The 27941-nt window shown below is 43.5% G+C and overlaps 1 protein-coding gene across 1 annotated transcript in view; it reads right to left on the reverse strand.

Annotated features, from left to right (window-relative positions):
- Positions 1 to 391: 391 nt before the first annotated feature.
- ST3GAL1 (ST3 beta-galactoside alpha-2,3-sialyltransferase 1) overlaps positions 392 to 27941 on the reverse strand; it is a 79390-nt gene continuing 51840 nt past the window's right edge. The window contains exons 2-7 of the mRNA XM_071421842.1: positions 26257 to 27056; positions 16005 to 16201; positions 12652 to 12831; positions 7643 to 7688; positions 5321 to 5440; positions 392 to 3921 (exon numbers count right to left, since the gene is read on the reverse strand). Of these exons, the coding sequence (XP_071277943.1) occupies positions 3748 to 3921; positions 5321 to 5440; positions 7643 to 7688; positions 12652 to 12831; positions 16005 to 16201; positions 26257 to 26568 (1029 nt within the window). The 5' untranslated portion in view covers positions 26569 to 27056 and the 3' untranslated portion in view covers positions 392 to 3747. The remainder of the gene's footprint in view (positions 3922 to 5320; positions 5441 to 7642; positions 7689 to 12651; positions 12832 to 16004; positions 16202 to 26256; positions 27057 to 27941) is intronic.

Below are 27941 nucleotides of genomic sequence, written 5' to 3' on the forward strand. Positions count from 1 at the left end.
AGGGACCTGGGGTGGATCCTCAGATCTCAGCCAGCTCACACAAGCTGAATTTCTTCTCAAGTCACTGATTTCTGAGTCTGCATTATTTTCCCTTATTTATCTTTAAATAGAGCATAGATCCATCAGGAGACCACATGAATATTAAGTTCAATTCTTTTCTCCAGAGAGGCCTAGAGCTGCCATGTGAGCAGTGTGATGATCACAAGCAGCCTGAAACATGCCACTGTCACCCAAGGGATCACAGCATCATAAAGGCTGGAAAAGATCTTTAAGATCACTGAGTCCAACTAGATGGGTGTGAGGAATAAGTTTCATTACACTGTTCCATGACAGAGGAGGTTCTAGGAGTTAATGAAAGTACTGGAGGACAAAGAAGTGTGCACAGAAACACTTTGATTTGATTACAATAACAAATTTATTTTGATTCATATCATACTGAAAAATTAAATAAATAAAGTGTCAACAAATGATTGTGTGAGACTCCCACCATTAGAGAAAAAAAATAATAATTGATTGTGTAGTCAGAGAAAAGTACAAAGAAAACCTGGACATGGGAGGAAAAAAGTGCTCAAGAGATTTGGCTTTGGTAAAAAACATAACACACACTCAAGGAGTGCTTCAGAGATTTTGCAGTGGTGGCAAATACAGTCCAAGAGTTTGAAGCCTTGACATGTTGTTAAATGTTTTCCTCGATTCTTTTAAACTAAATAAACCCAAAAAGTTTCTAATAGGAAAACAGTCTTCAACAATGCCAGTAGGAATTAATTTTTCCCTCAGCATCATCTGTTGGTATCTCCTGATTCTGAAGGCAATTGAAAGAGCAGCAAAATTGTGGAGAAACTGAGACAAGACTCAAACACAACAGTCAGCTGCCTAAAGGACTCTAGAAAAAGTTCCCCTGGAACAGAAACATGATGGCACAGACTATTCCTCATCCTACACCTGGAGAGATCCACTCTCTGCTCTCCTTACACTCTGAAAAATGGACATCAGTGGTACACAGTTACTGCTTGCTGTTGGCAACAAAATTAAATGGGAATTGCAGCTTGTTCCATGATGAAGACACTAAATCTATCTGCATGTATGAGCCATGAGGTTTTATATGTGCTGTCAGAGGCAGAATGTTCAGGGGGAAATAGAAATTTTATTAGAACAGCAAAAGAAAACTTTCAAATAACACAGGCTAGAATATAGCTGGCTTCTTTTTCCACTATTTTTGATTCCAAATTGATTTGATTCCCTGTGATTAAAAAAAGAACAAAACAAACAAAAAAACCCCAACAACAAAACATCAAAGGGATTTAACCACCAAGAGTTTTCTTCCAAGTCTTTCTAAAAATGACTGAAAGAGCAGTCAATGTTTCTGAATTACTAATACTTGTCTATGAGGAAAAAAAGAAAAGTACTTGAAGCTCCAAAATCCAGCCACACTGTGAAGCTATGACTGGCATTTTACACTAGTCTTTTACCTCTTAAACTTGCTTTGTTTGTATTACTGCAGCATCTCACAAGAGCCATATTGATTAACAGCAATCTAAACAAGCTGGAATCCTTAAAGCAAACAAACATGGTTCAGGCAGTAATGCTTCATTCTTTCACAAAGGACTTGTAGAAGACAGTGAGCCCATCAAATCTGCTGTGCCTGTGACATCCAGGTCAGTTCATGCTGGGAAATGGCTTCTTGACATGAGGATTGTGAACAGGTCTCATCATGAGGATTTGAGGATTTGAAAATCCTGCCCTTTCCATATTGCTGCAATGAAGGGTCACACGAGCTGAGGGAGCTCAACTCCCACACAGGCTTTTGGCATTCTTGGCTCTTTATGAGCCACAAGTCCAGTAATACTCACATGGGTAAAGCAATTCATGTTGGTATGGGGTGCTGCCTTGGAGGCCCAAAATTCCAGTGCCCAGGACACTGTGCCCAGGACACTGTGCCATGTGCTGCTGCCTTGGAGGGCACCTCACTGGTACCAACTGGTGCAGAAAGACAAGGGGATAAATCTTGGATGAAGTACATCACTGTTGAAGGGTTTTCACTGACTCAGAAACTCATCTGCTTGGACATTCTGCCACAACTGGTGCATAGAAGAGAGGAGGTTTAGATGAGGATTTTTTTTTGCCAGAAATTCCAACCAATGTGATACATTAAAAATTAAATATGCCATTTTTCCCAAGCCTGATCAAAAGTTCTTTGAAGCCTGTGGCAAGAACTCCTCTGGTTTCACCAAGGCTGAAAGTGGATCCATAATCCATGAGTCCTGTTTTCATCATATGGAGAAGAAAGGACCACAGTTTTCTATTCTTCACTGACTGAACTTGGATTTACACTTTATCTGTCCTTGAAGCTTTAATGCATTGATTCCAGCAAAAATCTGTGAGAATAAAACCTCCATTGTAACTTCCCTCCTCTCACTGCCTGGGGGTAGTGACATCAATATACTCATTTCTCCAGAGATGTACATGATTTTGAAATTGTCTCATGCTCTAAGATGAGCTTGGACAGACTGTGTCTTTGTAGGTGCTGCTACAGAGCAAAAGATTCTTATTGTATAACTAGTTAATATTCCAAACCATGATTTTTTTTTTCCATTTTGGATAGAGACTTTGTAAAGAGATACTGCATTTTTAAACTTGTAAAAAAAATTAAGAAGAAATTTTTCATTGAGACTTTTGAATATTTTTCCATAAAAAAGGTAAAAGCTACCTTCAAAAATTGTCTTATTTGTGTTTGTTCAAATACAATATAGGAGTTGTTATTATTGGTTTTGACTACAAAAGCATACCAGACAGAAGCTAAACTTTGGTTAATTTTTCCCCCTTTTATAAAAATGTTGAATTTAGGGTTTGTCATCTTAAAAAAAAATCACATTTGTTGCACAATTATAAAAGGCACATATAAATGACTTGAAGAAAGTCCACTTTCCAACTTTCCAATTTTAAACTGATTAAATAAAATAAATTAAAAAAAAACCCCAATCCAGAGTATTTTCCACCAAAACACCCCCAAAAACCCCAAAAATTACATATAATCAAATGAGACAAAGAAGTGGCTAAAAAGGCCATTTTTTTCCTGGAGTTTTCAGTATTATTTCCTCCATCATTATGGCTGTGTAGGAAGCAATATTAAATAATACATGAGATGATTTGATTCATATTTTCTAGACACTATCAATGCAAAATGAGGCAATGGTTGAAATAGTTACTCCTCCAGGCAACTTCATCATGTTTTTCCTTAATACAGCATGAAAACAGAAGTAATAAGAGAACAGAGAAGAGGTGGTTCAAAAAGAACACCAACAGCAGAAGTGAATTCATTTCTTTGAGGTAATCCTTACTATGATGTTCACAGCTGCCTTAGCAGATTTCAGGTCCCAGAAGTAACTTTCACTCTTCTTCAAGGATCTGCTGCCTTGCTCGAGGAGAGAACAGACACACAGACAGCAGTTCCCGTGCTCAGGCTTCCTCTAATTGCAACAGGCAGATCTTTCATCAGTAATTCAAGAATTGAGCCATAGAGCCTAAGCAGAGATTAATTTATTCCAGCTGATTGGCAGCTCCCAGCTATCCCAGGATGGGAAATCATGTGCAGCTTGGAAGCCTCAGCCTCGTCCCTGCGGTGTGAGATGCTCCAAACCCACTGCAGATCCACGCATTCAAACCTGGCTGGTGCCCAGATCACCTTCACTGAGCTTTGTTCTGCTGCATGCTGGAAATTGCAGCCCCCACTTGTCCCCATGGCCAGGGTCATCTGCCCTTGAAGAATTTTATTTTTTCAATGGAGGCAAGAGTCAAAGTTATATTGAACTCAAAATCCCCGTCATGGACGCCGGTCTTCCGGAAAGCCCCACCTGAAGTGTTGTTCTCCCAGTAATGGTGCCAGTGTCCTTTGCTGTCTGCTCCAAAGCCATACACATTCACCTAGGAGGGAAGGGAGAACTAGTGTTATGGACTGGAAAGTAATTGTTCTTCATCTGAAGTGCTGAAGAAACTCTTTCTTCTCAGTATATTTACAGGCAGCAGCACCTGAGGTGCTCAGTGGTGTCCCGAGCTCTCCTGCTGCATGACAGGACCACAGAGAAACAGCCCAAGGCCTACCCAGGGCATGTGACATCCTAAGCTATGCTGAGACACCACCAGATCTGAACTCAGAGGGAAAACGAGATTTCTATCCATTAATTCTTGTTTAGCAATATGAAAATGCATTCCTATCCCTTAGGCATGATTGACCTCAGGAGATCCGTGGCTTGGGATGGGAATCTCCTCTTCAGCTGATTTAAGCCACAAAAAGTGAAAAAAAAATTTGCTTTTCTCCTGGTCTTCCAAATAATGACCTAAGGTGACTACCCTTATATGCTTGACTATATGATATTTGCAGTTACTTCAGAGAAAGATGGATTTTATGTTCTTTGCATGTGTACCCAGCCACAGCCTCTCCCCTCCCAAAGGCTCGTTTGTCAATGGCTATGCCTGTCTCCTCTGATGGTAACAGTCCAAACATCACCAGTGATTTATTTACACTGAGAGTGGTGGTAAGTCTTGCTGGATTAGAATGGGTCATAGCCCCAAACCAGCTCCCTAAACCAACCACACCCAGGTCCATTCAAATATGAACTATTTTTAAGTTGGTTTTGGTAATGTCAGAGCCTTGTTCATTGCCTGCTTATCAGAAAACAGGCTCCAGCCAACCTGCTGTGACTATGATAGCATTTCTTCCAGTATCTTTAGGAGTATTTCCATCACCTCTCCAAGCAAAACTCTCAGCAGCAGATGTGTGTCCAGGACAGGGATTTTGCCAGCAAAGTGATTTTGATGCACCATGCTGACAAGCCCATACTTGCAGGATTTTGTAGAGCTGACCTGGCCTTACTCTAACTAGCTGAGTCTCCAGTCACCTTGGGGCACCTCACATCACTCAAACCAGGGAATTTCCCCAGGAGCAAAGGTACTTACTACAACCTACAGTATAAACCCACAAGCCTGAGTTTGAAAATAGGAGACAAAATAGAATTCAAACTTTCACTAGCAAGATGGGCACAGATACCATTCATGTTTAGATGTCTTTTGATACCAGCTGGAATCTCTGTTTATGTTTAATTATATTCTCCTGGAGTACATAGTAAAATGATTTGCTGACATTAAAAAAATCTTTCACTGGCACTGGAGCGTGTCTGCATGCTTCTGAGGAGTCTGCACATGTTTGAAGACAAGGTGGAGAGGGGGAAACAAAGGCTGAGTGAATGGCCAGGGGTTGTTCCTGGCTCTTCAGTGTGAAATGTCCTGATTTTTATCCATATATCCACACACAGACAGACTTTACCTCATCACAGACATGGAGAGCAAACATCAAAGACAGAAGGCCTGTGGAGGGGTATCTCCCATGATGCTCCAGCCAGTTTTCATAGATGTATTTCATAAAAGCTGGATTATAAACCAGGATCTAGGCAGAATTGGAGAGAAAGACTCATTAGTAACATACCCTGGGGAAAAAACAAGATACCACATCATTCCTAAAGGACACTGGGGTAGGGGATGGGGTAAGAAAGGAATAATAGTTATTCCTTGGAGGCAAAAATAAGTCCCATATTAAGGGCATTCAGGAGTACTTCTCATGTGCAATTACACATCAATAGCCCTTCCTTGGTCTTGATATCCCTCCTGCTTGCAGTAAAGTAAATCCTGGAGATTCCTACTGAAATCAATGGGAATGAAACAGCACAAGTGACATGGAAATTAGGCATTGGCCATTCAACTCGCCCTGCAGCCTGCAGGTGAGCTCTGGGGAGCTGGAGTCCTGAACAAGGCAAACATGAGATGCCACAACACATTTCACAGAACCATGGATTAATTCAGGTTGGGAAAGACCCCTAAGATCATCAGCTCCCATCAGTTTGAGTGGGAACATAAGAACAGCTGCCTTTTCTGCACAATGTGCCAGCCATGTCTTGGTACCTCTACAGGTACAGATCTAAGGAAACCAAGGGCCAAATGCAACTATCAGGAAGCCTATCAGGTCGTGTATGCTTCTTTTATCTTTTTTTATCTTTTATCTTGTTTTTCAAATATGCCATTTTTCTATGCTGTATGGTTTTTTTCTTACAAGACATAAAATGCATTTGTTTATCTCACAAAGGTCATCTCCCAGAGACAGAGCACTTAAGATAAATTACAGGATTTAATTTGAGAGTACAGTAAATCCAAGGACTGGTAGGAGCCCTTGGTTTGAACCCCCTCCCCTGAGTGAGGCAAACAGAGACTTTTCCCTCCATGCTGTGTTTGTAATTAGAGTGACAGCATTTCAGTGGTATTTGGTTAGCTGCAAGGCTTTTCCTTTTACAAGTCAGAGGTTAATTGCTGATGTTGCATCTGTGTGTAATCTCTTCTCACAGGCTGTTTTGCATTGCACAGTTGGGAAGAAACACAGGGTTCTCCTCTCATGCTCAGGGAGCTGCTGCATATCACTGTACCCTGGGCTGCTGCCACTCAGCTGTGCTGTGAGTTTAACAACCTGCCCTGGTGCTTCTCACAGGGGTGTTGCAGAGGTTGTCATGTACCTCACAACAGGTCAGGATGAGCTAAGGGATTATTTATTGCACCCTAGAGGTCCATGGTTTGAAGCAAAGGAAAATAAACTGATACTAGCTCAGGGTGTCACCTGAAGGCTTTGGCAAAACCTGGCCTCTTGAATGAAAGGTGTGTGCCTTAATTTGTAATTTTAATGTTCTGGAACTAATGCCATACCTTAACAGCCTTTGATGGACTAGACACCTGTACTTCTTTGGAAAATCAGTCTCCCCAAAGGCTGAGAGAATGAGACCTTTGTTTCTCTGGAAGCCAGAGGTTCTTCCTGGTTATAGGAAGAGCCTGCCTGGGTTAAAGCCAAACCATGCAGCTACACCAGCAGAAGTCTTTGCACAGGGGCTGAAGTTCCTCCATGGGTATCAACATCCTGCCCCATGGCAAATCCTGCCTCCAGCCTGTCCCTGTCTGTGCTCTCATGCACACTGTGCTTGAGCATTGCCTGTGAGACCTGGAACAAACCTTGCTGGACCTGGCCTGAGCTCAGCCTCCAAGCTTGTTTAATTGGGTACAGGTAATTACTGCAGCTGTGGGCTAAGAGCCTAGCACCAGGAATTCTGCACTGACCTGGAAACACACTGCTTTATGTGTTCAAAGTTCACTTAGCTCCTTATTACAAGGAACTGACCTGGGGGTCAGGAACACCCTTGGTGTTCAAATATTAAAATTATTCAAGAAAACCTCTGAAATCTCTCCTCAGTATCATTACATACAAATGGTGCAATGGGTAGGAACAGAGCAGTTACTGTGGAGGACAATGCTGCACTTTTTATGTTCCTGAGCAGCACCAGAGGAAGTGATGCAACCTTCAGCACAGAGCTCATGCGATGGCATAGCCACAAAAGCAATTTCTTTCCAACCACAGTTATTTAGTGGTTGATCTATGGCCTAAATGGCACACAGGAGCCAAATCTTAGCTTAACTGAGCCTTTTAAAGTGTCTGTATTTTGGCTGCAACTTTTTATCAATGTCAAGGGCTTGCTTGGATTCTTGCAGTCTCCCAAACAGGCAAAAGACCTACAAATAAATTAGCAGAACAAATCCACAAACCAGCACTGCTCACCTTTTCTTTTTTGACTTTGATTTTCCTTGGAACTGGAACATAAGTGCTGTTAAAGAAAAAAGAAAGACAGCACCATTATCTATAAAAGCCCAACTTATTAGTATTTTCATCTAATTCCAAAGAAAGAATATTCTTCACATACAGTGATAAATTCAAATTATTCTAAAGTAATAAATTCAAGAAGTTGTAAAATGAGGCTGCAATTAAGTAACAGCAGGAAAAAACCTGAGCTGTCACTGAAGCAATTTTATAGGAAACTATTACATTCTTAAATATTCAAGGTAATTATTGACAGTAGGACACGAAGATTTAGTTGAGAAAATACTGTAGAGTCAATACTATGTGGAGCTTGAGACTTCTAATTCTTGGATCATTACTGTTGCAGTCTTTGCTCTTTGATGATGGGAAAGACTTTCCATTTAATTTCATGGCAGAAAAACCTTCTCCCACCAGGGGGAGACTTTTCCTCTCCTAACACTCGGAGCTACCACATGATTTTCAGAGCCGGTGGCAGCAGAGTTCACCAGTTCTGTGGTTATATGGAACTCGGGCATTCCCAGCACATAGCCCCTCTCAGAGAGCTCTTTCCCTCCTCCCCAGGGGGATGCTGAAGGCTTCCTGCAGTTTCCAGCATAAAACTTCCAAGTTACACCTTATGACTGGGTTGAAATCACGAGTCATGTCTTGAAAATGAAAAAAACTTTTATTCCCCATATCTCATACACAGTGTGTGCTGGCATTGCACAGCTCATCACGAGTGCTGTAAGAAAAAAATCATCCTGAGTTTGTTTCAAGTGAAAAAATTTGGGTGAGCTGGCCTTGTAATTGGAGTATATCCCAAAATATATCCTGCACACTTTTTAGATGGGTTGTGCTAAAGCACCAATTTACCTTCCATTAGTTCAATCTCAATGTTTTCACTTGGGTTTTGGTGACAAGGTTCCTGTCATCAAGGTTTTATTTTCTTTGAACCATGGAACATCATCACTTTTAAAACTTAGTCTGAATCTGCCCAAACCAGCGGTGACCTGGCAAAGTTCTCCTGTGTTCTGGGCTGGAGGCAGTGAAAGAGGAGATGGTGGTTCCAATGCTCCTAGGAGGTGATGCTGGTGGGGAAAGGGAACTCATGCAGACTTCTCAAATATGTCCTTGCAGCTGCAGCCCATGCCTGACCTTGATCAGCAAATCAGTAAACACAGTCTTGGTGATCCCATCCCCTTTTTGTGCTCAGGAAGACAAAAAGGGCTTCTTTGCTGGTAGAATCTACTTAGTATCATATAAATAAACAGTTAATCTTTTCTAAAAAAGTGACGTGGAAGAAACAAGAGGGCTGAGTTTCATGGATAGATACAGTAGAAGACCAAAGAGATGAAAATGCAGTGTCATGACAGTACTTGTGGACATCTCTGATCTAACCAGGAGACTGCTGGAGCTTTTGTCAGATGATATATTAGTCATTTTAATCAAGATCTGCTTCATTGTTTCAGAAGAAATACCCAAGTCCTGCTGTCATGTGACTGCAGAATTTCATAAAATGACACAGAAAATATTGGCACACTTGGTTAAGACCTCTGCTCTGATAGTCATGTAAAACCTGGGCTGCAGGGCAGCCAGGGAATGAGTGACCCAGGAGGTACCAAACAGGAGTGGGACAGTGACACCTGTGATGGAGGTGGCTGCAGGCAGTGGAACATCAGCTGGGAAACATCTTCCATGAAGCACTTTGCAGGGCTCCAGTGGAATCTGTCAGTGACCCTGTACAAAACATTCATTTCATTGTACAAAACATTTACTGAACCCTTGACCCGAGATGTGTAACATTTTAGGGAATACAGTAACTGTCTTTGCCAAACAGAGTGGAGGTTTTTCACCATACAGATTCCTAGAAGGTTTACAAGTGAAGGCAACCAGGGTAAATATATGGCTCCTGAGGGTCTGAAAGTTTCCTACCCCAGAAAAGGCATTTCTTAGTCTTTTCTGGAACAATCCTTAGTCCTAGAAAGATGTTTTTAGATGGAAACACATCAGTCAAATGGGACTGAGAATGTCTGAGAGAATCACTCAGCTGTCAATTGAAGCTAATATTAAGGCAATCTGAAGTTTGGCTTTTGTTTTGAATCATAAAAAATTGCATGGATTATGGTAATACTAAGAGAGGAATATATTTAACTCACAGGTTTTGAGTTTGAGGAAATTCTTTCATACAGAAAATTAAAGACTGTGTAAAAGTCTAACCAATACAGGATGCTTATCTTTTTTAGCTATGAGTGCACTTGGGTTCTTGTTAGCCTAAACTCAGCTGACACTATGCAGCCTGTGCACGTGGAACAATGCCCAAGCAGACCAGGGTAAGGAGATAAGTACTTCTTCCTTTCTAAAATACTGACTTTCAAATGTGTTTTATTTTTCTTTCATGCTTTCTTCCCTTTAAAAATGTGCACTCAACAATTTCCTTATATCCATTATCTGACACTGTGTGTTTAATGCAGGCTCATAGGTTAATTCTACAAGGCTAAAATTATGCTGTGTACATTGCTATGATTTGCATGCTTATGATTTTCTGCTTTTACTATTCCAGCTTATTAATTATGCAATTTCTCAGTTTTGAGTACGGCAAATATCTTAAAATAGTGGTATTTCTTTCATGTGGTTAAATAATTGCACACTAATTTATACCAGATGCTTACCAAGCCCATGTATACAATCTAATTATAAATATATAATATATCCTGTAATTTATTAAGCAAAGGTGTTTTCCCTTTCATGTGCTGTGACTGCATTGTGGTCAGTTATATCTCCCTAACAGGCTAAGGGCTCACTTGAAATCAGTGCAGGGCTCAGAGCTCAGAAGCACCAAGAGCTTTCTCCTGGGGCAGGGACAGGCAGTGGACCTGCTTGAAAAACATGTGCCTATGTAAATTATAGAACAATAGAATCATTTAGGTTGGAAAGACCTCTAAGATCATTGAGTCCAAAAGTTAACCTACCACTGCCAAGTCATCACTAAACCATGTCCCTAAGAGCCACACCTATAGTGTTTTAAATCCTTTCAGGGACAGTGACACCACCACTCCCATGCTTCAGTGCTGGACAACTCTTCTGGTGAAGAAATTGGTTTTGATATTCAATCTAAACCTCCCCTGGTGAAACTTGAGGCATCTCCTCTTTTCCTGTCTGTTGTTATTTGAGAGAATAGACTGACCCCCACCTGCCTACAGCTCCTGTCAGGCAGTTAGAGAGATTGGTACGGACCCCCCTGAGCATCATTTTGTCCAGGCTGAGCATCCCCAGCTCCCTCAGCTGCTCCTCATCAGACTTGCTCTGCAGACCCTTCCCCAGCTCCATGACCCTTCTCTGGACAGGTTTCAGCACCCCAATGACTTGTAGTGAGTGGTACACTTTTCTAAGTGTACTGATATTTCCAAGTTATGAGTGTGTCTTCAAAGTGGATTTTTTTCAAGCCAGTTTGTGATTGTATGTATTAAATGCTGGTGATAAAAAAGGTAAAAGGAATCTAACACAGATTTTTTACAAGTTAAGGGAATCTTAATAATAAATGAAAAGAATCTAAAATGTATCTACAAAGAGAGAAAAGGAAATGAAGAGAAGAAATAAATCTTCATTTGTTTTTCCATCAAAGAGTCTTAAAATTGTGAAGTGGGTCTTATGCCCAGTCAGCAAGCCCCAGACACACTTTTCCAAGTTTAAATATTCTGAGACTTTGGAATTGGGAAAAAAGTTTAAATGTCTTGAACTCTTTCTCTCTGGAGTAAAGCAATCTGATCTGCTCTTGCTGCCTGTGTGGAGCAGAGTGTCACCAAGCAACCCCACAGGGCTGTGGTTTCACATCCAGCAGATAACCTCACACACAGTACAAATGTCACATATTTCATTCTCTGGATTAGGAAAAGCCAGCTTAGAGGGAGGAAAAGAATCTGCTAGCAGGCTTCCAGAAGAAACATGCATTTTGATCACATTTCTAATTCTGGTGCTTCCATAAATCTAGCAGGAGACAACCTTTACTTCTGACAGCACTCAGAAAAGAACTGGGGAATAAATTCCAATGTGCCACATCATTGCCAAGTAGAACTCTTGAATTTAAGGTTAAGACATGCAGGTGACACAAAAAACATTGTTTCCTCTGCACAGTTCTCAGTCACATTCCACCAGGAAAGACAGACCAAATTCCTGACCAACATATCCAGGGGAGCTCATCCTCTGGACAGGGCACTAAGTGCTGTGGTCTGCATCTGCTCTCCCTGCCTCAGGTGAGCAGCCTGCACAGCCCTCTCTGCCTCCTCGTCCTCTTCTGCAAGTGCACTGACTCCCAAGGTGTTATTCTTGTGCTGAGAATAACACAGGAACAGGCAGGAGGTAGTATTGTAGAAAGAGCAAAGAAGGCTTTACTCAAGAGAACCACACAGTTTTTATAGAGTGATATGATAGATTTTATTTGATTGGCTAACTAACAAAAACAACTTCACACTGTCTTTAAGAAGAACAGAGAGATGAAGTAGAAAAACACCATTTGCAGATTGTTTATACTTAACAAGTTATTACATCTTTACAACTCTCTACAACTTCTCACAAGCCGCTGTGAGAAACGCTTGCTGTTTCTCTCTCTCTGTCCCATTGCATCCACACCAAGGATGTGTCCCAAGGAACCAGAGAGGAGGAGGCATGAGCAGAAAAGCCCAAAATGAGGCACTGAACCCCAAAGCTCAAGTCTTCTCACCAAACTGGTCACCTCCACCAGCAAAAACTTCCCTTTTCATTTCTCTGAGACCACTGGAGACGTAAGGGACTGGATCTTGATCCTTGCCTCAACAACAATCATAACATTAAACTTTTCCTAGAAATCAAGTGTTTAGGGCTGAACTCTGAATTGAGAGGGTCTGTAAAGCAGCCCTAGGCCTTACCAGAAGCAGGGATTTGCCCCACATAGGCTACCATCTCCTATAGCAGCATGAAATATGGAGCTCCCACCCCTTGTGCCTGCCCTTACTCACAAATTGATGGTGCCTGTGGTGAGAGCGGTGATGACCCAGCGCAGATCCAGGGTTTTGAAGGGGATCAGGATCATGCTCACATTTGCTGCCAGCTCTCTGTAGCTCTCAGGATAAACAAAGTGGTGAGTGGTCTTGCTCCCAACATCTGATTCGTAGCCAGCAGTGGGGGCACGGTTCATTCTGCAGCCCGAAAATAAGAATTGAGACAGAAGGCGAATTAGGGAAGCACAAGAACATGTGAGTTTTCACCAAGTCATTTGCTTGGGGTCAGGAATATACTGCCATGGCTCAGGAGAGTCCTATATGCAGGGTCTTCAGACAGCCCTGAGAGGTGTAGGGGTCCTCAGGCAAGCTGGAATGATCATAACCCATGTGACTGAACAGTAAATGAAAGCTCAGCTTTAGTGTGGAATTCCTTGGACTGAACAGGAGTGTACCAAGTGTATTTCTGAGCATATCCCTGTGTTCCCTTTACAGTCATCAAAAAAGTGGTGAGTCCATGAGGACACATCTCACTTCATCCTAAAGCTGCATCCTCCAGCTGGTGAGAAAAACATTGCCCTGAAGTACATCAGCTTGACTTCTTGCAGTTCCATTTCCCCCTTATCCATCCAGGTGTATTTGTATATCTTAGGGTCAGGGTAACAGACTATGTGTGATGAGAAGCAGCAAATATTCCTTATGGTTCTTCCACAAAAAGGCACAAAAGTCAGTGCCAAATAGACACAAAGACAGTGACAAATACAGGACCTGCTGCTGACCCTTCATTTTCTCTCTTTACTTTGTAGTAGGTACTCCAACAGATACTCAGGGTCACTGCACACACATGGGGTGCTTTAGGGAACCCTGGGGTCGGTGCATAGAAATCTGCCCAGGGCCTCCAGGGCTCAGTTAAGACATGTTGGCCAAACAGGGCTGCCCTACCTCATGTTGGATGCATCACAGATTCACAGAATCAGGGGATATTCTGAGTTGGAAGGGATCCACAAAGATCACTGAGTCCACCTCTTAAATGAGTGGCCCATACAGGGAACAGAGAGGGGATTTCTGGACTCAGGACTGCAGAAATGCCTCTGTGCCTGTGTTCACTTCTGAAAGCCAATCTGGGAACACATCAACAATTCTCTCCCTGATGCTTTAGCTCCTCAGTGGCAGAGATTTGCATATTTCTGTGGTGCAGCACAGTGCACATTAGAGATCCCTGAAGCAACTTGTACAAATCCATGGTGCTGTGCAAAACCATGGAGAAACCCCTCAGTTGTCTCTGAGCAAAATGGTTTTTTTCCCTGCAATAACATTATCTCAGCTCCTGGCAGAAGCACAGGGAGGACAAGGAAGGATGTAGCTGACAAGGTAATGAGGAGCATCATACACTGCCAGGCAACATGCTGCCCTGGTTAATGATAACAGGAGAGGCAAAATCTGTTTATCAAGTCTATGCCAGGCTGTGTTATTGCAGCTCTCCCCCAGGTGAATTACTTAAGTTTCTTCTAACTCCCTTCAAGGGAGTTATTAGTGTAGTTAGAGTATCCTGCCAGCTCGTGGACTTGTTACTGAGTTCCCTTTTACTGCCTTCCCTGCCAGAGACCCACACCACTGAGTAGAAACACTGGAAAAGCACAGGACTTTCTGTGTTTTGCCTTGAGATTAGTCAGTCAAAGGTATCAAATATGGGTCTTTCTTTCCATCAAGACAAAGCCAAGGGTGACATGTTGGTTATCTTACAGCCTGCCCTTGGGTCCATGTACCTTTCCTGCCACCATGGTGGGGCTGTTGGTGCCATACAGCAGAAGGCAGAGCTCACACCCAGGCTCAGCAGGAAGGACCAAGTAGGAACTTCCTTCTGTTGGAAAGTAGATAGTTATACAAATAAAAGTGGGGTATTTGGAAGGAAAGGTGCCTCCTCAGACTCCTTGGTTCTCCTCTGCACTTGGCTATATTGCCAGAGCATGTGGAAGTGAATTTCAGGTCAGAGAGATTTTGTGTTTGATGCATAGAGGGGTCACCTTCTCTTCTCACCCATGGTGAATCCTAAAACCTTGTGCAATCCTCTCAGATCTGGCTTAAGATTACTCAAATATAAATCTGAGACTGAAGGAGTCATTAGGTCACCCAGAGTTTTGCCCTTGCTAGGGATGGCTGGCTATGGGATGGACAAGGCCTCGGAGCAGGAACATGCACCTGGATGTGTTACTCTTTAGTTATTACTACCAGCTTTTGAGTCCAGCAAGGTCTTTTCTGCAGGGGTCTGGAAATGTAAGACAGGCAGTACAAGAAAGTCCACAGAGGAATGGGGCTGTCTCCTTAAGGAAGGCCACAGAGTTAAGCACCGCAGCTTCCCACATTTGCAGCTGTCCCACATTTACAACCTGTAGGAATAATGTTGAGGGCTCTCCCTTTCCCTTCATGGATCTGAAGACCAGGTTGGTGCCTCTGCCTTTGGGGAGGTACTTTTGGCAGGGAGCAAGACATGCAACTGAAGGAAGCAGCTCCTGATACGATTTGTGAAGATGTAGGTGTCTCTATGCCATGCTCAAGCCACATCAGAAGCCAAGGTGGCTTAACAGTTCAAACAGTGTTGACCTTTTGTTGATTTGTTCTTGACTTCAGTGCACAACTTCCTACTAAGGCTTTTGTTGCTTTTGAGAGAATATTCCCCCATGTGGCATTTCAAGAGCAATCTCTCCCTTCCTGCCCTTTATTGCTCTCCAAATTGTACTGTGCTGACAGCTGTGGTGTGAAAGAAAAAAATCATCCTGAGTTTGTTTCAAGTGAAAAAATTTGGGTGAGCTGGCCTTGTAATTGGAGTATATCCCAATTGCTCTGCTTACCTAGCTCCTGCTTGCCTTTCAGTAGAACAAAGTAGCCAACCTTGCTGCCTCAAAAGGGAGAAACAATGCCATCCTTACAAATTACCTGCAGCCAAACAGGTGACTCCTGTCCACTGAAAAGTGTGTTTGGCTTCCCCACCCTACCACTGCTTAAGAATGAACTAGTGAAAGAAAGTCAAATCTAATACAGTCAGCTAAATGTCTAAAAGATCACTCGTGAGCACTGGCTGCAGAAATAACTTTTACTCATAAATGCAAATCTTTTTTTCTCCTATATTTTTTAACACAGGCAATTATGGGCTGTGCAGAACAAGCTACACCATCAATACCTATTAATGTTTTTTCATCCAAGCTAAAACACAAGGTGATATCTCCAACACACATAGTTGATGCCCCTGAAACTTAGACTTAAGTACCAGGTTTCACTAGGCAGACCCTGAAACCTTGTTTACTCACTTGTCCCCCCTATTACCAGTGAATTTGAGCCAGCAAAGGCAGCTGTAGCTGAGTGTTTCCTCTCACCTGAGCACGAAGTCGTGGGAGTCGATGTCGTGGCCGTACTGGGACTGGCGCAGGTTGCCCGAGTTGCCCACGACGGCGCAGCGCCGGCAGGAGTCGGAGCCGCGCTCCTGCAGAGGATCCCCGTCCCCAGGGATCAACCCAAACAGCTCTGCCAGAGTGGCATTCAAGCTCTTGGGAGCTTTCTCTCCTTGCAGCTTCTGTTAGGGAGAAAAAGCACTCCAGGTTACCAACACTGGCAGCTTTTCTGTGAGGTAGAGATGGCTTGAACGTCTCCTCAAAGAGCAATCCTGCAGCTACCCTCAGATACTGCCTTCTGCAGTTCAAGGCTTCATGTTGGAGCCAAAGTGTGAAAAAAATCAAGTGGAAAACTCCTTAACTTTTCAAACTTGGCTTCCTTTTTCTCCTCCTCCTCCTCATCAGATTCCCACACTTCCTCTATCTAGCCATGACAGAACAGATCAGGTATTTTCCCCGAGGCTGGCCTTAGCAGAATAAATGTTCCTCTGGTGTTCTATAAGCCTAAACCCACTCTGGGTCAGGTATTTTCTGTTAGGATATGTGTAAGATTTCTTTTATTTATTTATGTTTAAGATTTCTTTTAACTCTCCTATAAATGACAGAAAAGCCTCAGGGGAGCTGATGGAAGACAGAAGTGGCTGATATCCCTGCCACAAATTTTGGCACATGCCAAGAGTGGGAGAGGGAGATGGGAAGTGAACTGTGGAGGAACCAGCTGCTCACACAGTAAGAAACTCTACTAGAGCTAGCCCTGAGGGCTGGAGATGTATGATCATCTAAAAAAACCTCCAGGATGAAGAAAACCACCCGGATTTGGTCATTGTGGCTGTTGCCATGGAGGGGAACTGCTCTGTAGCAGCTCTGTGGTGCATGGTGGAAACAATGGCTGCATTGGGAAAGCAGAGGCAAGGTGCAGGGCAGGTGATGGTCAGACACTCCCCTTCTGGGGCTCAGCTCTCTGATTTACTGAAGAGGCTGGCAGTGCTGGCATGCTCACACACTGCATTGCTCACCCTCGTGGTGCCACGCGCTTCCAAGCTCACAAAAGGAGAACGGCTCCAGCACAAGGCCAAAAAGGCTCTGTCTTGCTCTGCCAGCCCAGGGCATGGACAGACAGGGAGGGAGAGAAGAGAAACACCTTTTCCCACGACTCCAGGAATGGCCTGGGCTAACCTGGCTTTAGTTTCCAATGTGTTTCCCTTGACTGCACCAGGAACTGTTAATTTCTCCTGCTCTCTCCCTCTCTCACACAAACAGGTGCAGCACTGTAATTTTTGTTTATATTCTGTGCTTTTGGCAGGACCTTATTTGCACTGAAACAAACAACAGGTCTCTGGAGCTCAGAGCTAGAAGATGACATTGAGAACTTGGAACAAAGAAGACAAAGAAATGCATACACAGACTTAACCTTCCCACTAATCCTTCCTAATCTATATACATATATATGGACTGCACAAGGTGATTAGGATGCAAAGTAATTAGGATGACCAGACAAGCATTGCAATTATGACTGTGTATGTCACCATTCAGTGCAAGGCTCAGTTATATAAATAAAAAAGGTAATTTTCTAAATTTGTGTGTGATCCAACAAACACGTGGCCACATATCTAAACTCCTGTGTGTTCTTTATGAATAGAATCTAACCTTGTCTTACTTTGAATATGAGAAAAACAATGTTAGAAAACTTGTAGCCTTCAAAATAATTTGCGACTTCACAGATGTCACAGAGGCTAGTACAGGTGTATAATGTAGTAAAATACAATCTTTTTTGAAAAAGGTACTTATTTTGAGTCATTTGAACACACATTTACAAATACCATATATAAGCTCTTTCTCTGTAAAGATGAGCTGACTCTTAAGTGTCTTTAAAAAATGAGAAGGAAACCCACCAAAACCTTATTCTTGAACGGATTTTGCCTGAGAAAATTCAAGAACAGGAAGGCAATTTTCAGAAAACTCCAAGTACCTGAGTGCCCTTTTTAAGTTACATTTTCTTTTTGTCCAGATTGACAGCGTCAGAAAAGGGAAAGACCTGGAGTAGTGATGCATTTTTGCTGCATTAAGATAGTAAGAAACATCCTGGATAGGCACCTCCATTTACACAGCTCAGGCATCCACCATTCCTTTATGTTTCTGTCCAGAGTAACTCTACTGCAACCAAGCTGAAACAACACCAACCTGAAAGCAGGACACCATTGTCCTACAATCCCTCTGTTGTACCCAACTTCCATAGGGAAGACCATTACTAATGCTAGAAATTCCCTGAGTGACCTCAAATACAGTGATGACCTTACTGCAGTGTGTGCTGAATATCCATACAGTGAGACATCTGTCCTTAACTCATTTCAAGTGCTCTGTTGTGATTTCCCAATGATTATCTGTTTGAAATACATGTTTCAGGCCTAATCTTCTATCAACACTGGTTACTCTTTGACATTTCAGCAAAACAAAGAAGAGGAAGCAAAAAAGCTGATTAACTCCAAGGCATATTCAGCTTATAAATGTTCAGACTTAACATACAGCCAGTTCCTTATTGCACAATGTTTGCTTAGCTTATTGAAAAAATATCACATTCATAGCATTACAATTACAAACCGATTATAGTTTATTTTCACACACCAAATTTTTGTCCTATTTTTTTAAAGTATTGTTGTCTTTTCTTATTTTTTTTCTCCTCCTTGTCAAGCTCCCACCAGTCTGGCCTTTCCCAAAAGGAAATCAACAAAATCACAGAGTGAAAGTCTGTCCATGCTGTGCAGGGCAGAGCCACAGCAGTGCCATGTGGCTCTGCTAGGACAGCATTCTCCCTCCAGGTGCTGTGGGTGTGTGACAGGGACATGAGTATGGATATAGCTGCTACAGGTGGCCTTAACTACACTGAAATACTCGACCCCCATGTCCTGAGTGAAGTGGCTGCTTTTCTCAGAAGTCTGTGCAAGTAATATGTGTGTCTAAAGAAGCAATTTAACTTTTTGTCCAAGACCATAAAGCATCTTTAACCCATGTTGTGTCCCATATAAAATATCACTCAACAGTCCAGCTTCCCTCCATAAGATCTTTGTGTGTCACTTGAGAGTCAACTCTCCACCTCAGATTGTTATAAACTGTATTTGGGAGTTCAAATTGAGAATTTTCCTTAATCATTTCCCAACCTTAGAAACTCCCCATTTCACACACAGAAGTGAACTAGCCGGTTTTGCATCTTCTCATTTTAAAAAAGCAAGCAATGGAAAAAAAAAAAAAAGAGACAAAAACCCTCAAAGTCTCAAAGTTCATGCACTCCCTTTATTCACCCATCAATGGCTCTCCAAGGAAGATCCTGTTGTTTCCTTCTCATCACTGTGCACTCTCCCACTGAGGATAACAAGGGATTTGCTGCTTTTTTAAACTTCTCAGGAGGTTTCACTGGGCTCTCAATACCAGCACACTGACAGCACTACTGAGCAGCAACACCCAAAATTTGGCTAAGGGGTTGCAAAGGAAGAGTGTGAATTCAGCCAAGGCTGCTCAGAGCTTGGAGTGGTGAGAACACAGCTACAGCCATGGATCACAGAATGGTTTGGGTTGGAAGAGGCCTTAAAGATAAACTCATTCCAATACCCCTACCATGGGCAGGGACAGGTCCCACCAGACCAGGCTGCTCCAAGCCCCATCCAACCTGGCCTTGAAAACCACCAGGGATGGGGCATCCACTTCTTTGGGCAGCCTGTGCCAGTGCCTCACCACCCTCAAAGGAAAGAATTTCTTCCTAATAACTGATCTTAAACCTGTCCTCTTCCAAGTTAAAACCATTCCTTTTTGTGCTATCAGTACATGCCCTTGTGAAAAGTCCCTATCCAGCTCTCCTTTCAATATCTTTATCTTTTCAATATCTCCTTTCAATGTCTCCACTCAATATCTTTAGATATTGAAAGCTGGCAATAAAGTTTCCCCAGAACCTTCTCTTTGTCAGATTCAACAACCCCAATTCTCTCAGTCTGTCTTTACAAGAAAGGTGTTCCAGGTATCTTCCTGGCCTCCTCTGGACTTGCTCCATCCACGTCCTTCTTATCTTGGGGCCTCAAAGGAGTCAGGAGAACCTCCAAGGAAAGCTCTCCTGGTGTGCATCCAGCACCTACAGCTAAGTCTGGCAGTGTATGAACCACAACTTCAGAACCCCAAATTATTAGCAGGTGGAATAGATGAGCCTGCAATCATGGGTGTGATGTAGATGCAGACAGACCATGGTTCAAGGCAGAACCCTCGTGGTGGACAGACAGGCACAGCTGTGGCAGCAGCCAGCATGGGTGAGGCAGCCCTGCCAAAACACAGCCAGGCAGCCTGGAGCTCTGGGGTAGCAATACTGGGCTTTGTGGCTTTTCTAATTTTTTAAACTGTTTTTCAAAGATAAAGAGCACATGAGAATGAGAATCTCTTTTACCCAGCTACTAATTGCCTCACTGCTGCAGTTTGGAGGCATTAACACTCATGCAACACTTTCCAGCTACAAGATTAATCCTAGCAAGAGTCTGGTGGGGCAAATCCAGGTAATCTCTGTTCTAAAGGCTCAAGGAGAACCTAAAAGGAAATCATCAATTTTAAAGATGCCTCTTTGGTCTGGAAAATATGGCTTTATTCTTGTTATATTTAATGTCCTTCAATTACTATGCATGAGTTGAAGGGGAAGAATAGAGGAACTGTCAAGAGTTTGGGCTTTGTTTATTGATCTGTGTAATCAAAAAAATTTACATTCTCAAATATAAATATATACATGCATATATTTTGCAAATATCACACAATAATATGCTGAGTTGTACAATTTCTGACTTCCATGGTTGGTATGGGTCACCTCTACACTACTCTGACCCTTGTGCTGAGAGAGACCTGTGAGCTTGGACCACCTCCACATCCATCTGTCCTCACCATAGGAGGAGCAGCTCCAGCCCAGCTGGACTTATGTGGGGGCTGCCACTGAGGGTGAGAGGTGGCCCAGGGTCAGGTTCTTCCCATATGTCCAAATCTGGTCTAAATGTCAGACTTAAAATCAAGCAGCTCAACTGCAGGTGGGGCTGGTGGGACTGGGACCAGAGCCTGGAGCCTGGCCTGGATTTGGGATTTGGTACCCCCTTCTGCAGTGATCTGGTAGCTGCATGCTACCTTCAAAGTGCTGAGCCCTCTGTATTGCTTTCCAAGTGTCACAGACAGCATCCCAGTTTCAAAGGAAACTTCTGGTGATCAAAGTATTTGGACAGATTTTCCTCAGAGAGCATTCAAAATGCATGACTCAGGTGCCAAGCAGCTCTGCTCCTGCCTTAAAAATCAGTGCAGCTGCCCCAGCTTCCCCAGCACGTGTTGGGTGGGGATGCCCCTTTGTTCACCAGCTGAAAGCAAATTTTTAAGCCATATGTTACATTTTTCCCACAAATATAATGACTTTAAACTAATATTTTCTTTTTGATACGCTAATAACATGGCCCCAAGATCTGAGCTTTCTTCCAAAGAAAATGCAAAACCCTGAAACATTTTAAGACTTGAGATAAAAGTTCTTATAACATGATAGTTTATGAACAATGTGCTACAGAGAAGATTGCCAGGAAACTCTGAGCCTAAATTTACTTATCACAACTTCAATCCATCAACCTCAACATTTGGGCTTAGAACAGCAGGTTCTGATCTCCTGTTTTTTATACTTTCTGACCACCAAGAACAATGTATCCAGCCCTTAGAACAAAACAAGAAAACTATAAATAAATGCTGTGCTTTGTCACAGCATGTAATTCTTGCCATGTTTCCTTATATATGGGTTAGGAGATTTAGTAAGAACATTTAGAGAAATTTAGTGAGAACATCCACAGCATTTGTGTCATGGTAAAACAATGGAAAGCTTGCAGGTGAAGCAGCTCAGGGAGGTGAGAAAGAAAACATAAACAGAAAGGAATGTATCACATAACACCAGGTCCCACGTTGCAAAAACACTCTCACAGTCCCTGAGCATAAGATGAGAGAAGGCAGAGGAGAAAGAGAGAGAGAGAGGAGGCGGGAGACAGGAAGTGTGAGAGGGAGAAAAGGGAGGGAGGGAGGAAGGAATTTCCAACAAAATGTTCACAGCCTGAAGTGTTATTAATGCCCAGATCCTCCCTGAGAGAAGGGGATTCCAATCCAACTTTAAGTCACAAAAAGTACAGAGCAGCTGCAGGAGTGTATGTGGGAGAATCTGGGCCCTTGTTTGCTACCTGATAAAGCAGGGACAGTTTATCAGCTGTGTATATTTAAGCCAATGAGAAGCAGGGAGCAACCCTGACAACATCCCCCTTGTTTCCATGAGCAAAGGAAAGCCAGGTACATTTTTCAGGGCTTTCTCTGGAGCAGCCCTGCCCCAGGCAGCAGGATAAGCCACTGCAGGGATGGTGACACTGACCTTCTCCCCCCTGCTCCCTCCCACCTGCACAGGGGGCAGCACCAAACCCAGTACACACAAACACTTGTATTCAGAGCAAGCTGGAATATTTCCTTCTAAAGGTCACATCCTACCAGGCTGAAAGTGTTCAAACTACATATTCTCCAAATAAACCATGAAGCAGCCTGGCAGCCATGGGAAGAGCTGTAAGCAAGGAAAAGCACCCCGTTCTTTGGTCCCAAATGTCCTTTGTCTCCAATACTGGTCATTAACTCTGAAATCCTCCTCACTGTCCTAGTCCTGGAGGGATCCTAATGCTGCAGGACTATTGGGATGAGCAGCACTTATTCACATCTACAGCACAGGGTTAAGGGGGAGGGAGGGCAGAGTTTGGGGGACAGGCAAGGGCTGTGCCTGCTTTTAGGGCAGCACATCACACGGGTCTCCCCATGGGAGGGAAGGCACAGCCATGCAATAAAGAGCTCCAGTGCATCTCAGAGCCTCAGCTCAACAAAATTACAGCTCAACAAAACCACCCCACTGTCTGAAATCAGCTCCTGAGAGTGAACACACAGTCACCCGCCCCAAAAAGAAGTTGGAGCAATCTCAGGTTTCCTCATACCTCCTTTTTATGTACAAATATAGCAAAAAGTCACAAATTACTGAGCTGGTAGAGCACACAAGAGTGAAACACGGCCATGAGTAATGTTTTCTTAAAGACTGGCCAAAATCTCAGAATTGCTTTGAAGGTGAGCCTGAAAATGAACAGCAAACAGGGAGTTGCCCTCAGGATGCACCTGGGAATTGTTTCCTGAAGAAATGACACTCTCTTGGAAAAGCTTAGCCAAAGCAACATGTACATAAGGAATCAGCTGCAATGAGGAGGTGAGACCACATCCTGCCTGGGGTTTACCCAAAACCATCTTTCAGAGGAGTCAGGGCACTTTCTTCATCTACGACACATTAGGGCAAAGACTTTCAGTGAGTAAAAACTTCCAATACACAATGCAGTTATGGGGGACATCAGAATATTTCACACATCCACGTTGAAGATTGAAAAAGTCTAGGAATCTTAGAAGATTTATTTTTACCATCTGAAAAAAAAGTTGCTTTGATTTTGTATTCTGAAGTGGTGTATTCCCTTTGAAAATGATCTGAATAATAAAAGAATGAAAACACTAAAAGATGGTTAGACAGCCCTGAAAATTAATGAACAGCTTTTGTTCAGGATGGGGAGGGGAGACTTTCGGCTGTTCTGAAAATCTGCTTTTTTCATTCTGCTGAAAAAGAAACAAAACTCCTCTGAAAGAATCTGTTTCAGGCTGAGCTGAACTTTTAACACACTGGTGAGGCCACACCTGGAGTGCTGTGTCCAGTTCTGGGCCACTTCAAGAAGGACATTGAGGGGCTGGAGCAAGTCCAGGAAAGGCAACAAAGCTGGGGAAGGGTCTGGAGCACAAGTCCATGAGGTCATGAGGTGACTGAGGCTGAGGGAGCTGAGGCTGTTTAGCCTGGAGAAAAGGAGGCTCAGGAGTGACCTTGTCACTCTCTACAACCACCTAAAAGGAGGCTGTGGCCAGGTGGGGTCAGCCTCTTCTCCCAGGACACTGGCGACAGGATGAGAGGACACAGTCCACAACTATGTTTGGAAGGTTTAAGTTGGACATTGGAAGGAATTTCCTCACAGAAGGGGTGATTAGATATTGGATGGGCTGCCCAGGGAGGTGGTGGAATTACCATCCCTGGAGGTGTTTAAGGAAAGACTGGATGTGGCCCTTGGTACCCTGGTCTGGTAGACAAGGTGGTGTTCAGTCACAGATTGGACTTGATGATCTCAGAGGTCTTTTCCAACCTAATTGATTCTGTGAATTGAGGAAGCACTGCTTCTTTATTTTTCCTGTTTCACATTACATAGTCAGACTTCTGTACTGAGTCCCAAGCTTTTTCTCTTTTTAATTTCTTTTCCTAAGAGAGAACGCATCCAAACCTCATGCTTAAATCAGTGAGTTCTGAGTGCAGAATGCAGAGTGGCTTTGCTCATGGTGTCCATGAGTAACCTCATCCTCTCATTACTGAGCTCAATCTGGGCTATGTCCACTCCTTTGAAAACTGCCAGAGGTCAGATCAGCCCAGCTCCCTGGTGAAACCTCAAGCCAGGCCAAGGACAAGGATCTGAGCTTGCCATCTTCCCTGCCCAATGCCCCAGCAAAGCCCAGACAGTAAACATGAGGACCAGAAAGCAAAGTGTCTGGAGCTGCAAGAAAAACCACAATCAATGGGAAATCGAAGTCATGGCCAAGGGACAGGTGGAAAGATCCAGCACCTGAGCACTTGAGACTCGTTGCAAAAAGGAGGGCCACATCATAAAGCAATGATATAATTTATATAACAATTAAAGAATTACACAACAAATCAAGGTCATGGCCAAGGGACAGGTGGAAAGATCCAGCACCTGAGCACTTGAGACTCGTTGCAAAAAGGAGGGCCACATCATAAAGCAATGATATAATTTACACAACAATTAAACAATTACACAACAAATCAAGGTCATGGCCAAGGGACAGGTGGAAAGATACAGCACCTGGAGCACTTGAGACTCATTGCAAAAAGGAGGGCCTAATCATAAAGCACTGATATAATTTATACAACAATTAAAGAATTACACAACAAATCAAAGTCATGGCCAAGGGACAGGTGGAAAGATACAGCACCTGAGCACTTGAGACTCGTTGCAAAAAGGAGGGCCACATCATAAAGCAATGATATAATTTATACAACAATTAAAGACGGCAGAGTTCAGTAGCATTTATTTTTCAGCACTAGATGCAACAGCCAGTGGACTGAGAAGTGATAAATCTGATAGAGCCTCATTCCCACAGCACCTGACATCCCCTCCAAACCCAAATGCCCCCACTGCAATAGTGGGTGCCTGTTGGAGAGGCCCCCTCAGGATGCCAGAAAAGGCCTGAAAGCCCAGAATTCCACAACAAGGGTTGTGCTTGCTGCAGGACACCAAGTTGCAGGCTGCTGTGGGCTCAAAGAAAGGCACAGGGGACTATTTTTCCAGAAGGGAGGGAAAACAAGTGCAGTGCAACTGTGATTTCACTGGTGTTGTTGCAGCAGAACCTGCACTTTAGCACCTCAGCAGCACAGCCAGAAGTAAATCAAACAACTGATGTCTTGTTTCAAGAGAACATAAAAGGGGCTTTTGTTAAGCAAAACAACAGCATCTTTTTCCCTTCTGTGCTTTATGAACAAGGCATCCACTCACTTTCATGGTGCTTGGATCAGGCTTCAAGGGGTAGCTGGACCACCCTGCTCAAGGATACACCTGGGGCTGCTCCTTCCCAGTGACCCACAGGCACCCATGAGCTTTCTGGATCTGTTTTACACCATCAGCCACAACAGAGAATGTTCTCATAGGCATGGCATAAATAACTTCCCATTTAATCCTGCTAATTATTTACATATCTTATGGTAGGGAGAGCCCCTGGGGGAATCACCCACTTCACAATTAGTTTGATGATCCACCTTGATGAATGGCAAAGAGCCCATGTGAAGCAGAAACAGAGGGGTTACAAAGCCTGGTCTTTGGAAGAGAAGGGAGAAAATTACAGTGTTGACATTTGCAAATTCTGGATCTACCACCTAACTCTGTCAGGGACTTCTCTAGTCTGGGGCAAGTGAATGTGCAGTCCAAGCCCCTCTGTGCTGAACACCAGCACAGACACCCACTCCTTCCAATTCCACCTTGTCAGCTGAGACAGCCAATGCCTTGGGCAGAAAACATCTCTTTCAATGTGCCTGACACCACCACTGCCACCCAAAGCCTGGGCTGTACCCACACCCCCCACTTACCAGCCACCACCTGTAGCTGTCTTCTGGGATCAAGGCATTGTGTGAGGTCAGGAAAGGTTGCATAGTTGAGTTGAATCTCTGGTCGAACCAGAGGGAACGCCCCAGCTCTGAAATGCACGTGTGGCAGCTGCAGGGTCTCCTGGGGTACTTGAAGAGCTTCTGGACGTGCTCTGAGAACTGCACCACGAGCTGTCGGGGGTACCAGGTGGTGGAGGTCACCTGGTGAGTGTAGTTCAGCAGGAAGGATGTCACTGTGATCAGCAGGAAGGCGAAGGTGAACACTTTCACATTCCTCCTCCTCACCACAACCATCTTTGCCCCTGGGGTTCCACCCCAGCGCTGGCTGAGAGCAGCACAGGGTCCAACTTAAGGCAAAAAGGAAAAGCTGCAGCAGGTCCCTGCCAGTCACCAGCCCAGCCCAAGGCTGAACTGATTGACTCCACTACTTCCAGCCATAAGGGAGAAGTTTCATCTTCCCCAGATGGGCTTAAAAAAGGACAAGCTGGGTATTTCCTTTCACCTTCTCACAATGCTTCCAAGCTCCTTCCACCTCTCTGTGTCCTAAACCTCTCCTGGTGAGGGTTTACTGAAGGCAGACCCTTGTCTTTCTGCATACAGAAATTAAAACTCAGGTTTTGTGTGTGAGAGCAAGCCATACACTAGAACAAGCAAATCGTAGAAAGGATTGTATTCTTTTTCTTGGAATTTAATTCTTGAAGAATTGGATCATCTGGGGTTGTACATTCCATCAGAGAGACATGCTTCAATGTCCATTTAAGCCATGGAGAGAAGTTTGCAACCTAGGGACACACAGACAAAAAAAGAAAGAAAAACGGTCAGTTTTTTCTAACCTAATTTCTCTGCTTTTCCCTCCCCATCCCAGAACTTCTGATCAGGTCAGAGTCCTTGAAACAGCAGCCCTGGTTTCAAGCTCCGCTCTGGTATTTGCACACTGAGGAGTGTGAGGGTGAAATTTTGGAAAGGGCAGAGCATCGACCTGTGGACAGAGTCTCTTTGTACTGAATCAGCCCCCTGGCTCTGCTCCGGCCTTGTTTGTATTACAGTTTGTAGCTATTTGAATGACAATGAGTCCCCTCCCTCCTTCAGGCTGACCTTGATAGCCACAAGATATGCAGCAAAGTATTCAAAACTCAGAGCAGCTGAGCAGCAGGCAAAGGAGGAGGAGCAGGATGGGGAGGAAGAAGAATCAGTTCTTTTTCTTTCCCCAGCCAGTTTAATTTCTTAAGGATTGGGATTGGATTTGAGATTAGAGAAAGCCAAGAAAAAACAGCTCATATGTCCTGGGACAAACAGGGGAAATCAAAGTATAAATGGCCTTTGTTTCACATGGAATATTGTTCTTTTTTCTGTCAAAGAAAGGTAGGTGACAGCAGCTTGACCCCAGCCTAGGCAGAGAGGCACCAAGCTGCTTTGGAGGTACAGAGGGACCCAGAGATGCTCTCCCTTCCCCTCCTGGCAGCAGTGATTTAAACAAATTTTTAAAAGTCATAACATGAATCCCTTCTTCCCACAGTGTTCTGTAGGAATGCCATTGTGGGACAGGCATTGTTTTGTGGGAAGAAAAACATGTTGTTTATAAAACTTCAGATGTTTACAAAAAGTCCCCAAAGTGCCATTGCTTAAATAACACTCTTTGTTTTCTTTTCTTTTTTTTTTTTTGGTTT

This window comes from Agelaius tricolor, unplaced genomic scaffold (genome assembly GCF_023055355.1).
Source record: "Agelaius tricolor isolate 1412-34295 unplaced genomic scaffold, bAgeTri1.0.p SCAF_2, whole genome shotgun sequence".
Taxonomy (NCBI): domain Eukaryota; kingdom Metazoa; phylum Chordata; class Aves; order Passeriformes; family Icteridae; genus Agelaius; species Agelaius tricolor.